Source organism: Peromyscus maniculatus, chromosome 18 (assembly GCF_049852395.1).
Source record: "Peromyscus maniculatus bairdii isolate BWxNUB_F1_BW_parent chromosome 18, HU_Pman_BW_mat_3.1, whole genome shotgun sequence".
Lineage (NCBI taxonomy): Eukaryota > Metazoa > Chordata > Mammalia > Rodentia > Cricetidae > Peromyscus > Peromyscus maniculatus.
The window spans coordinates 28,135,832-28,148,442 of record NC_134869.1 but is presented as its reverse complement, the minus strand read 5'-3'; the positions used below and the strand labels follow the sequence as shown (position 1 = coordinate 28,148,442).

At 34.5% G+C, this 12,611-nt stretch overlaps 1 protein-coding gene across 7 annotated transcripts in view; it reads left to right on the top strand.

Annotated features, from left to right (window-relative positions):
* Lrriq1 (leucine rich repeats and IQ motif containing 1) overlaps window positions 1-12,611 on the top strand; it is a 188,681-nt gene that overhangs the window by 43,756 nt on the left and 132,314 nt on the right. For all 7 annotated transcript variants that reach the window (XM_076553850.1, XM_076553849.1, XM_042263248.2 and 4 more), the window contains 2 exons: window positions 4,766-4,959; window positions 7,694-7,821. In XM_076553850.1, coding sequence (XP_076409965.1) covers window positions 4,766-4,959; window positions 7,694-7,821 — 322 coding nt within the window. The remainder of the gene's footprint in view (window positions 1-4,765; window positions 4,960-7,693; window positions 7,822-12,611) is intronic.

The window sequence follows — 12,611 nt, the reverse complement described above, 5'->3', positions numbered from 1 at the left end:
AATGTTTTGAAACTGATTTATGGGGGTTACAGAGAAAAATATGCTCAGCATACAATATGTACTGAAAATGTCCTCATTGTGTAATTACCATGTGAAATGATTAATAAAAAGAAGACTTTGAAATTGTATATAAACCCGTTTATCATGATGGATTTATCCAATCATGTTTTAAACACTAATGTCTTACTATTGTGCTTTAGCACTGTATAATTACATGCATATTGGTACCCATTAGTCATCCAGCCTTTATACTGATTCCTTTGACTTTTAGCAATCACTACCCTGATTTTTCTTCTATGAAAGCAACATGTTTAGTGTCCACATATGAGTGATAACATGGTATGTGTCATGCTATGTCTGCTTACTTCACCTTATCTAACCTCCTTCAATTGCATCGAATTTGAATTTTATAGTTTTTTTGGATGAATAATAATCCTGTTGTTTATTGTGATGACACCCTGTGTTTCCTTTGTCCTTTCATCCACCCACCAACATCTTGATTGATTCTCTTGCCTAAGTAAACACAATAGTATAGATATGTCTTACATTTCCAGTGCATATACACCCAGAAATGGATTAGTTGAGTCATGTGATTGTACTACATATAATCTTTTGGGAGCTTTCTGTATTATCCTCCATATGACTGTACTAATTTACATTCCTAACAACACTGTATCAGAGTTTCTTTTCTCCTTATGCTCACCTGCCCTTTAATATTTTTTAACCTTTTAGCAGTGATTTTATCTTGGATTAAATGCTACCTTATTGTGATTTTTGATGTGTCCTTCCCTAATGCCTAGTGATATGAGAATTTCTTTTTCACATAGATGTTCACTAATTGGATATTTTCTTTTGAGAAATTATTATTTATAACATGCAAACTTTTTCCTCTGCTTTCTTTTCCTTTTAATTTATCTGATTTACTCATTACATAGTTTTGGTCCAAAATTTTCATTTCATTTTTTAAATTCTTTTTTTAGAGTTTATCCTTTATATCCGAATTATTTTCTAATTTGATTGATTGAATTTTCTGTGTACAATACATCCTTTCACATTGGGTTTTCTTAGAATCATTGTTTTTTAATTTTCTGGGGGGAATTTTAACAATTGGGGGGACTCTGTTGATAGACAGTTATTCTTCTACTTTGTTGGTATCATACTGTCTTCCCCCTTCATGCTTCTCAGTTTTGTGAGTTAATAGTTTGCTTCTAGTAGAATCATTGTCTTCACCTTTATTTTTTTGTAACAATTTTATCTGCCTGCAGGTATATCTTAGGATTCTGGTCTGTTAGGTTTGTGTTGCCTTGGTTCCAGATGGGCATGTGGTGTCATTTCTATAACCTTCTAGTGTTACTCATGGCTTTATGCTGGGTACATACAGCAGGGCTATGGGGAAAAGCATACATAATGGCGGGTGAGTTTAATCTCACGTGGGGGTTATTATGAGAAGACCTTTATGGGTTCAAATTAAATTGGACTGTGATGCTGAATTGTTTTCTTCTCTTTAGAAGGCTATCCGGGAACAGGCTACTCCACATCTGTTTCATTGGCACTGTCCCCCAGTCATCAGTTCCAAATAGTCTCTGAACAGCACCTATTTAGTCTAGTTGTTTTTAAAGATTTATTTTTAGGTGTGTGTGTGCAATTGCATGCATGTGTGTGTACACATGCACCCGTGGCAGCCAAAAGAAGGTGTCAGTTCCCGTGGAACTGGACATCAGGTTGTGAGCCACCAGATTAATTGATGTTGGAACAGAATTCTGATCTTCCTCAGGAGCTGTAAATGCTCTTAATTGCTGGCCTTTGTCCATTGTGTCTCCCGTCCCTATTTATCTTTAGTTTTGATCTTATTTGTTGTAGGGAAGCATGACTGTTAGTTCTAGTGAGCGATTGTGTTAGAAGTCTTCATCTGTGTCTACTGTTACTTAGTTATGGTTATGGGAACTGAAAATCACTTGATATATCAATCACCATTTGCAACCTAAGCACAGGGATCTTGACTCATATTGATTCTGAAAACATGGGGTTACACTGAGGTACACCCTGGTTTCTTTGCTTTCCTACTAAATACAGTTTAAGTCACATTTTGAGATTTCTGTCTTCTCATCTGAAATTTTGTTACTTTTGCTCTTTCCCTCCACCCATATGTTAGGTTAGCTAAAAGTTTTAGATTTAAATGTTCGTTCCTAATAATTAAGTATAACTAATAATTATAAGTAATCCTATACATTTGAGTTTAAAACTACTGTTTTACTGGATTTGAGATGCCTGTTCTTCTTTGTTCCATTCTTCTGCTTTTGCTTGGATTGATGTCTTAAGTTTTTCTTCTTCTTTGTTACACATTGTGTATTACTTCACACTCCATTTACTTACTATAGATGCCACATCTAGAGTAAGATAGACCCAGTGTACTTTTACTATTAAAATTCAGTAGTATTAGTATTTAGTAATATCTTACACATGCGTAACTCTTGTTACTTTATTTTTTCTCATTGTTCTTTCTGCCTAAAGAATATGAATTAGTATTTCATTTAATGTAGGAATGTTTATGATCAATTGTTTGGTTTAATTATCTAACACATATATGCATTCATAGATATCTATATATTTTACATATAGACATACCGGTTAGCATGTAATCCCTAGTACCACATATAACCTGACATGGATATGTATTCTCATCATTATAGCACCTCAGTGGAAGCAAGAGCATTAAGAAATTCATTTCAATCTCAGCTGTATACAGAGTTCGTGATCAGCCTGGGCAGTATGATACCTGCCTTTTCAAACACACACACACACACACACACACACACACATACACACACACACACAAACACACACACACACATGCACACGCACAAGCACACACAATTTAGATTTGTTTAATGACTAAAACATTGTGTAGATTTACATACATTAATATATCATTGTTGTCCTTCTGTATAGAACTACTATATGAAGAAAATTATGCATATTAATTTTAGAGCTATCCTATGACACTTAACGGTTCACTATTCATGTAACTTACCTTCGTTTTTTCCACTTAAAATATCAGTGACCATTTGTACTTGTAAGCTTACCATGGGTTCTTAGAAATAGGAAAGTGCCTTAGTTACTTTCACATTGCTGCTACAAGACACAGTGACTAGGGCAACTTATAGAAGACAGCATTAATTGCAGATTACAGTTTCAAAACCTGAGTCCATGGCCATCATGGCAGGGAGAATGGCAGCAGCAGGCAGGCAGACAGGCATGGCACTGGAGCAGTAGCTGAGAACTACATCTGATTCACAATCACAAGGCAGAAAAAGTGAACTGGGAATAAATAGTATGGACTTCTGAAACCTCAAAGTCTCACAACAGTGGCACACTTCCCCCAGGGCACACCTCCCAAACATTCCAAATCAGTTCCACCTTCTTGGAACCAAGTATTCAAATGCATTAGCCTGTGGAGGCTGTTCTCATTTGAACCACCACAAAAGCTAGGTCAAAGACATTTCAGTCTTGTGAGGCTTGAAATGATCTTGCTTCCACTAAATTGAAATCTTTTGACAGTTTTTAAAACATATTAAAAATACTTATTTGATGGGGGTTATGATTGGGTATGTTTTAAAATTTGATGTTCGCTGGTGAACCTAACTGCTCTCACACTGACAGGATGTGAATCATGGGTCACACATCTGAGACAGAGCTTGTTGGCTAGCTTTGGATATATTGAGAGAGGGAGACACCATGAGACAATGTATTCAGAAAGATAATGAAAGCCAAATTGCATAGAGTCATTTGAAGAAACTTTTCTCCATTGCTACAAAGCAGTTATGCCTTTCTAGCTTCTACTGTACTGTGGCTTTTATCTTGATAATGCTATTAATATCTCTATCATGCAAGTTTCCAGTGATTTCATTGCTGCCAAAGGAGTGACCTCTTCTCACATTTTTTTGGTAACTATGCCTGGCATTATGCATGGCATGCAATTTATTATAAATAAAAATACCCTTTATAATGTAAAGACATATGCCATTATTATTTTTCTGTGTTGCTTCTCCCAACTCTTCGTTTGTCTTGTCTACTGTTTCATTTCAGCTTCTTTTGTCAAAAGAAGCTTATTCCTGCAACTTTATGTTTCATTCATTTACCTGTCTTGAATGATGCTTGAAAAAGTTTTAAAAAAAATGTTATTTGCCACTGAGAGTTCAAATACAATTTATGTTGAGACTGGCAATTTTCCTTGTTTCATTGTTTGAAAATTCTCATTTCCCAACCAATGCTTTAATTATTTCCTTCAGTTTTTAATTCACATATAACTACATAATTAACCACTGTATATTTCAAGAATAGGCACAGTTTTGTGTGTCTGTAGTCCTAGCAATTGGGAGGGTAAAGTCGGACGTTCGAGAGATCAATACTAACATGAACTTTGTCACAAATTTCAGGCCAGCCTGGGTTTACAGGGAAACACTGTATTAAAAAGTACAAATATGGATGTAGATTTAATTTATCCCCAAATACCAGTTTTCATGATACTATGTCTCTGGAAGAATGTATAATACAAGTGTGATATTAAAAAACTTTATCTTTCAAGCCGGGCGGTGGTGGCACACGCCTTTAATCCCAGCACTCGGGAGGCAGAGGCAGGCGGATCTTTGTGAGTTCGAGGCCAGCCTGGGCTACCAAGTGAGTTCCAGGAAAGGCGCAAAGCTACCCAAAGAAACCCTGTCTCGAAAAACCAAAAAAAAAAAAAAAAAAAAACTTTATCTTTCAGGTGGTTTAGAATCTTTGAAATACCTTCAGCAACTAACTGTGGACCACAATCAGTTAATTAGCACTAAAGGTCTTTGTGAAGCACCCACCATCGTATACCTGGATTGTTCACATAATCATCTTACTGATGTTGATGGCATTGGAAATTGTGGATTGCTCCAAATAGTAAAGTTGCAGGGAAATTACCTAAGAGAGGTAAATTATTTAAAGTATCTGATGTCTGTAACTAATGCAATATCTTTCTTCTAGTTGAAATATCTACCATCCATTTTGAAAGCTGTTTGAATGTTATTTCTTTATTTTTAATTAATCAACTGTATGTTATTTCTAAGTTACCTTTTTTACTTTTTAGTTTTTGTTACCTATATTAATTACACATAATAATGGGTTTCATTATGATATTTCCATACATGTGCACAATGTATTTTGTACCAGTTATTTCCTTTTGGAACTGGATGCCCTCTTGTATCATTTCTTTTGTATGTGTTGGGGGGTAGGGATGGAGAGAGAAGGAGAGAAAAGGAAGAGAGGAAAAGAGAGGAGAGGGAGAGAGAAATTCCATGAGTTTCATTAGGGCTGTGAACAGGAGTGTGGCTAGAGAATCTTTTTTTCCTGGAGCGTATAAACACCACTGTAGCATGAATCTTAAAAAGTTCTTATTAATAAAATTAAACCTGAGCCAAGTATAGGGGTGAATGCTGGGAGATCAGAGAGAAAGAACAGGCCACAGCCACCTCACCTTGCCAGTTCCTCAGCTGATCCTGTTTCCTCAGACAGGAAGCCTCTGAGTCTTCATCCAGAATGAATCTCAGCTGAACTGCTGCTCCAAAGCCTGAAACCTTAACCAGCTAAAAGCTTCTAGTTTCTGGTCTTCACACCTTACATATCTTTTTGTTTTTGCCATCACTCCCTGGGATTAAAGGCTCACTTCTTGGGATTAAAGGCGTGAGTCACCATGCCTGGCTGTTTCCAATGTGGCCTTGAACTCACAGAGATCTAGAGGAATTTCTGCCTCTGGAATGCTAGGATTAACGGTGTGAGTGCCACCATTTTCTAGCCTTTGTATCTAGTGGCTGTTCTGTCTCTGACCCCAGATAAGTTTATTAGGGTGCACAATATTTTGGGGAACACAATACCACCACACACCACTATTTACTTCATAGAAATTTTCAGAGAAGGGTATGGCTCCATGGGACATTTCCCATTCCATGACTAGGTGTTGACAAGCCTAACTTTCAGATCTTTTGCATGTTATCAGAGCTGCTATTCATTCAAGAATGTAATAGCCATGTCATGCCCTGAAGATAGTGTTCCAAATGCTTGACCTCATTCCCTCCAGTCCCAACATTCTTTTGTTCCTTTTGAGATGTTCTGTGAGCTTTGGAAGGGATATTATAGCTATCCCATTTATGGCTCAGCATTCTTCTTACATTGATCAGCTATGAGTCTCTACAGGCACCACTGTAAAACCAAGTTTCTCTGAAACTGACGGCAGTTATAGTATATGATAATAAGCTTAGTTACTGAGAAGACATTTTTGAAAGGCACCTCATGCTTAGTTGACAAAGTAACAGCATCATCTTCCCCATTAGAACTTATGAACTTGTTGTCCATGGGGTTTGTATCAGGTTTACCATACCAGGCAGGAATTTTCTCCTGTGGAGGAGATTTCAAATACAACCAGAAATCAGTTGTTTACTCCCATAACAGAGTTGCCACTGTTGAACTACTGGGCTCAAACCATGTGTGGGTATTGTTGAACACAGGCGCACACTGGGTATGAGGGTTAATGATAGTTCTCTCCCAGATGTCTGTATAGTATTTTGCTGCAATCTGAAGTCTAGATAGATAGCAAAGAAGATTTCAGCCCAGTTCCAGTTTTATTTCTTTACGTCATGCAACCAAGGCAGATGGAGTCTTCATCAATAGGTCCTTCACCATCTAGTTCTGGTGGGCAATCAAGAACAGTGGCAATTGCTTAGGGGCTAAAAACATGTAGTGCATATTGCTTAGGGGCTAAAAACATGTAGAGGAGAGCCTCCTGGAACTAGGATTTTCATTTAATAATATTTAGCTTTTGGGAGCAACTTTATCTACCTACATAGGTACCATCAATAAAAACTCATTTCTGTTTTTGATTCTATTTCCTTATGATTTTTCCATGCATTTTTACTTTTATCTGACCCTCTGCCCGATGCAGTCCCCCAGCCCATTGCCTTGCCTCTGTCCTGCTTCTGGTTTAAACCTTTCTAACCCCAGCATCTCACCTTCCATGCTTGTATCCTTATATTCTATTACCCTCTCTTAAATATTTTCCCTGCTCATTGGCCCCTTTGCATTATTTTGTGTTTTGATACATTTAGGAAAAACCCCAAATGTTTATATTGTCTTTTGAATATAGTTTAAGATGAGACTGGAGAGATAGCTCAGAGAGTAAGAGCACTGGCTGTTCTTCCAAGGGGTCCTGAATTCAGTTCTGAGCAACCACATGGTGGCCCACAATCATCTATAATGAGATCTGGTGCCTTCTCCTGTATGCATAATAAATCAATAAATCTTTTAAAAAAAACTGCTGCTCATGGATTTTTGAAAAAAAAAAAAGAGATTTTTAAGAATACTAAGCTATAGCATATCATAATATTTCTGTTTCACTTAGGTACATAAGTTGGACCACATTTATCTATCATTGAGATTAAATTGCACTTTGTCATGAAACTTCTTTTATAAAGACTATCAAAAATAATAAAGTTAATTAGTAGGCATTTTATGCATTTTATCCATACTGAAAGACTCACAATATTATACTTTTAATTATGGTTTGTTGCTTATCAGAATCTATTTCTTACAAGCTTTGGTAGAATCTATACTTTTCAATTTGGCTACAGAATATTTTGCCTGTTATCAAGTAACGAAATACATTTAATTGTAGCCTCCATCTTTAAAGAACCATGTTCTGCTTAGAGAACTGCATCTGGACGACAACAGCATCTTGAACGTGGAAGGACTTTCTTCATGTTGGCTGCCTTTGTTGAAAGATCTGAGTATCTCTCAAAACAGGTGAAAATACATTTTATTTTAGGAATGGTTCTTTAAAATTGCTATGTGATGTACATAAACTTGAACAATTGGGATTCCTGCAAATCAGGGTGCATCAAAATAAATCAGCATACAAGATACAAATATAACTATCTAGAGTTTAAAAAAAAATAAAGTGGCTGACTTACCTGAGGTTCTCACTAAAATTTTATTCTCCTCATTTGGTTTTCTCTCAAAAATATACTTGTAGAAACATCTCAGGGCAGGTTTGTTTATGTTTATAGAGAATTAGTCTTTGGAAAATACAGAATGTAGGAAATTCAGTTCAGAGGGATGCCTCACTCTCTCAAATGGTATTTATTAAGTCAGAAAACAATGGTTTTTAATCCTCGCTCAATTTGCTTGTCATTTGCACTTGTTAAAATGGGTTTCCATTTGAATTCCAAAAGGATATAAAATAATAACACTTAAAGTATCTTGACATTAATAAAAGTACCTGCATCCAAGGACACATAGAGACAATTAAACATCTGGATCATTGAACAGAATTATTGTGTAAAGTCAAAATATAACTACAATATATTTTATTCTGTCTTTCTGTGCTTAATATTTCACTGAAACTTGTCCACTCTAATATGATTAATTTATTATTTATTACAAATATTGGATCACCAATATCAAGAAATTACCTCTTTGAGTTATAAGATGTTTACAAGACCTGTGAGAAAGGACAAATGAGTGCATGTTTATTAACAATACAAAACTAATCTCTCAGTCTTTGCCAAGTAGTACTCATATTTTGAGCATGTTTGTATCAAATGATTTAACACAGAGGTATTAATCTTTGAAAATTAAAAATTGAATACACATCTTAAAGTCCCATTAGAGTGTTGTAATCATATCTAAATTATGAAAGCTGATTTGCATTTAACTGGACATTATTTGGATTTGAAATAAGTTCCTTCACGTGAAACAACATATGTACTTTGGACCTACATCAATGCATAGGATCATTATAACAAATCCAATCTCAAAGTGAAGTGATCAGTTATGCCTTGGACACACGGACTAAACTATATATGAGTGGGCACAACACACATACAGTAGTACTTCTCCAACTGTATTTCTAATACTAGAAAACATTTTAATTAAGAAATCATAAAAGAACATCTTTAGTTCTTTGACTACTTTAAGCCACAATGAAATACTCTTTTCTCTCAAAGTTAAAATGATTACAGGTAATAAGCTTTGGCTTTGCCATTCTCAGATGATAGTCACATATCAATCTGTTGAAAGAGAATTATTCAACTCGACCAATTCGGTTCTTGGAATTGATAAGGATCATTGGAATAATTACTCCCAATAATTATTATTTGTAATTTTGTCTACTTAGATATCACATTTGGTTACTGGAGTTGGGCTTGTTATTTTGAGAGCAAATGTTGTAACCTTTAAAAACTTCATAGAGACAGAAAAATTTAACCTTTGTAGCTTGTCTGTACAAAATATCATTCATACTAAAAAAGTCAAATAACATTTGTGGCTCCTCGATCTTATAAAGAAAAAAACACTATGCATATATTTATAGCATAGGGGTAGAGAAAAAACTGTTTAGGGATAAAGGGGACAGGTAGGTATATGGGTGTGGAGGTGAGGAACACAGTCAATGTACATTGTGTATTGTTACAAAAATGTTCTTATGAAACAGAATTATTTACAATGAATATACAGCGATTATATATTACGTAGAATTATTATTACATGCACCAGATTGAATTTTTATAATACTATCACATGTTTAAATATGTTTTTATACTATCAAATCCTTTGCATATGTCAGCACATGCGGTTACTAAAGCAGAAATCTGAAGGCACCCAAAGAAAGGAAATTATTTCCTAATGGAATAATATATAAATAATCTCAAGGCTTAGTTTTTTTATCCAGAGCAGATTTATTTCTTTAGCTATGATCCATGTTACAGTGTTCTGTCTATGCACTGTGTGCAGAGCCACATAGTGGATGTTAAAATTCAGATAGGCCAGTTCAGGTTTGTGGTTTGAATTTGTGAAAAACCAGTCATTTGGCCTTAAGCAGGTCTTTTCACTGACTGAGACTTAACTTCTTCTCAAGTGCCAAAAAGCTATTGCCTACCTTCTGATACAAAATTCTAGCTGTCATCCACATAGGAGATGCATGTGAGTCCATTTCAGAAATCTCTGAATTTAAAATGCATACATTAAAATGCACTTATACAGACATCATTGGGATTTGTAATTAGGATACTTTCACAACGTATATATTTTCTTTGATTTTTTTGGTAACTTTCCATCACAAGGAAGAGATTATACACCCACATATTTTCTTTCCGAGCAAATGGAATACATATAAAGAGTGGTACTTAGTGAATATTGTTTGGAATACTTGTTTCATCCAGTCTTCTGTTTTAAATTTTCATTAGGACATGTGACTGGTTTAAGTTTGACTCAGAAGAGTTCTAACTAGAAGACTCTCTGCCTATATAAACTGTTCTCCTTCCAGGGAGACCCTAAGTGGGGGCAGAGTGGAAACTTACCCATTGGGTGCTCAATGTACAAATCTTTGCATTTTTGTCGTCTTTGAAATTTATATCTCTTAATGCCCAGGGCTAATGTGACAAGGTCAAGTCGTATTAGGTTTTCACTAATGTCCCTTTGTCTTTCTGGTTTGAATTTTCTTGGAAAAAAATATTCATGAAATTTCAGTAAAGGGAAAAACTATAAACGTTTGGGAAAAAGGAACCTATGATCAAATTTCTACCATCACAATGAATAGTCATGAAGACTCATAAATAGCCAGTTTTCTTGATTAAAATTTGAAAAAAGAACAATTTACAAATCATGATTTTAAAAGAATGGCTATATGAAGAGATAAAAATATAATATTACAAGGGTATTTGACCATAGCAGATATTTATTTAAATAGATTTTTTTTAAAGAAAGTCATATTTGTTTTTAAATGTCATTGTTTTCTTTTGATGTTTCCAAATATATGTCGCCATGTAGCTTTGAGAAGTACACAAAATATTCTGAAGAAAAGAAAGTACTGTATCATGAAGAGTGAACTAATTCATGAGCTATTGAAAATTTTTATTAGAAATACAAAGATTTAATATTAAGATGTAGCAAAGTTACAAACATAATTTTTGTTAAGTGTTTTTGTGCTATAACTTGAAGAATCAACATTTCATATCTGCAAAATTATCAAGTACACATTCAGGATGGAAACACGATAAGATGAAGACTTAAATCTAATAATTACCTACCCACAATGTTTCAATTTTGCCTGTTTCCCTCCGCCTTTCCTCCAATCACCCCCCTTCTTCTCTGTCTCTCATTTGTTTATCCTGTCTTCTTCCTTTGCTTCCTGTCACATCCATGGGACATTTAAGTCAATTTTATTCTTATGTGGTACAGAAAAGGGTTTGTAGTTCCCGTGTTTTTTTCTTATTTTCTTTTAGTATTTTTCATTATAAACTCTGTCACAAATGAGGTTCTCTTAAAGAAGTGGTAGTGTAGAGGATTAGAATGAATGGTTATATTGTGCTTAGGAGCAAGGACAGTGAGAGGCATTTTCTTGTAGCCTCATTATTTCGTGTAGGTTTCATCAGCAGTATCTTCTTTCCCTCTACTAATGCAGAACAGGGTAGAACAAGGGAGGAGTCAAGGTGCACACAAGGGTGAGTCTGTGCCAGACACCGTGAGGCTTTCAGCCACAGTGCTGCTGTGTGGCCTCTGACCTTAGAATAATAGTCATAATAGTTTTAAACACATACGCACACGAGAGAGAGAAACAGAAATAAAGAAATGACAGAGAGTTAATAGTATTAGACTCAACTGTTCTTTAGCTGAATGTTATGATGAACAATTACAGAATTCCCATATTAACAGGGAGAATTAACTACAAAGGTGTTTCACGTTTCCTAATAATGAGTTCATGCAAATAAGTTTTTGCATTACTTAAAGATTCAGGTAAACTGGTGTGATTTTAATTTGCAAAAAGCTATGTTTGTGCGTTATTATGCAACAAATATTTGACTTATCTCCATTAGAAATGTCAATCAAGATAAAATTATTTTGCCTTTCACAGCTTTTACATGATATATATATATATATATATATATATATATATAAAATATGTTAAGTATCATTTATTTCTTGTTTGAAAGTGAGGTCTTAATGACCATTATAATATGGAAAATGAATAAAAAAGAAACTTTGTAAGCATCAATAATTTCACAATTACACTTTAGTATAAATGAATTATGAAAATATGTATTTTAAATATTTTATTTTTGACAAGCTTAAATCCATTCTATTAATATAAAATTTTATAATGTTATTCCTGTTGGATATTGTATTTATATGTTAAGCATATTTCCAAATCTGAACTAAGCACAATACAATGTTGGGTATTTATATTGGTGATAACTTAATCTAGTCTAAAATATTTTTTAATAAAACAATAATGAGTCTAATTAGTTATTCTATTAAAAGTGATTTTTAAAAAGGTTTGTATGTGTACACACACACACACACATACACACACACACACACACACACACACATATATATATATATATATATATATATATATATATATATATATATATTCAACTTGTTGAGTTTGGTTTTGTTGTTTGTGTGTAGTATATAGTTTCAAGGTTGACAGTCTGCACTGGACAATGAATAAGGGAACTGTACCCTGGGAGAAGCTAATTCTCCTCCCAGCAGTCATTCGTGACCTCTAGATTTTTGTCTAGGAGTGGAACCCT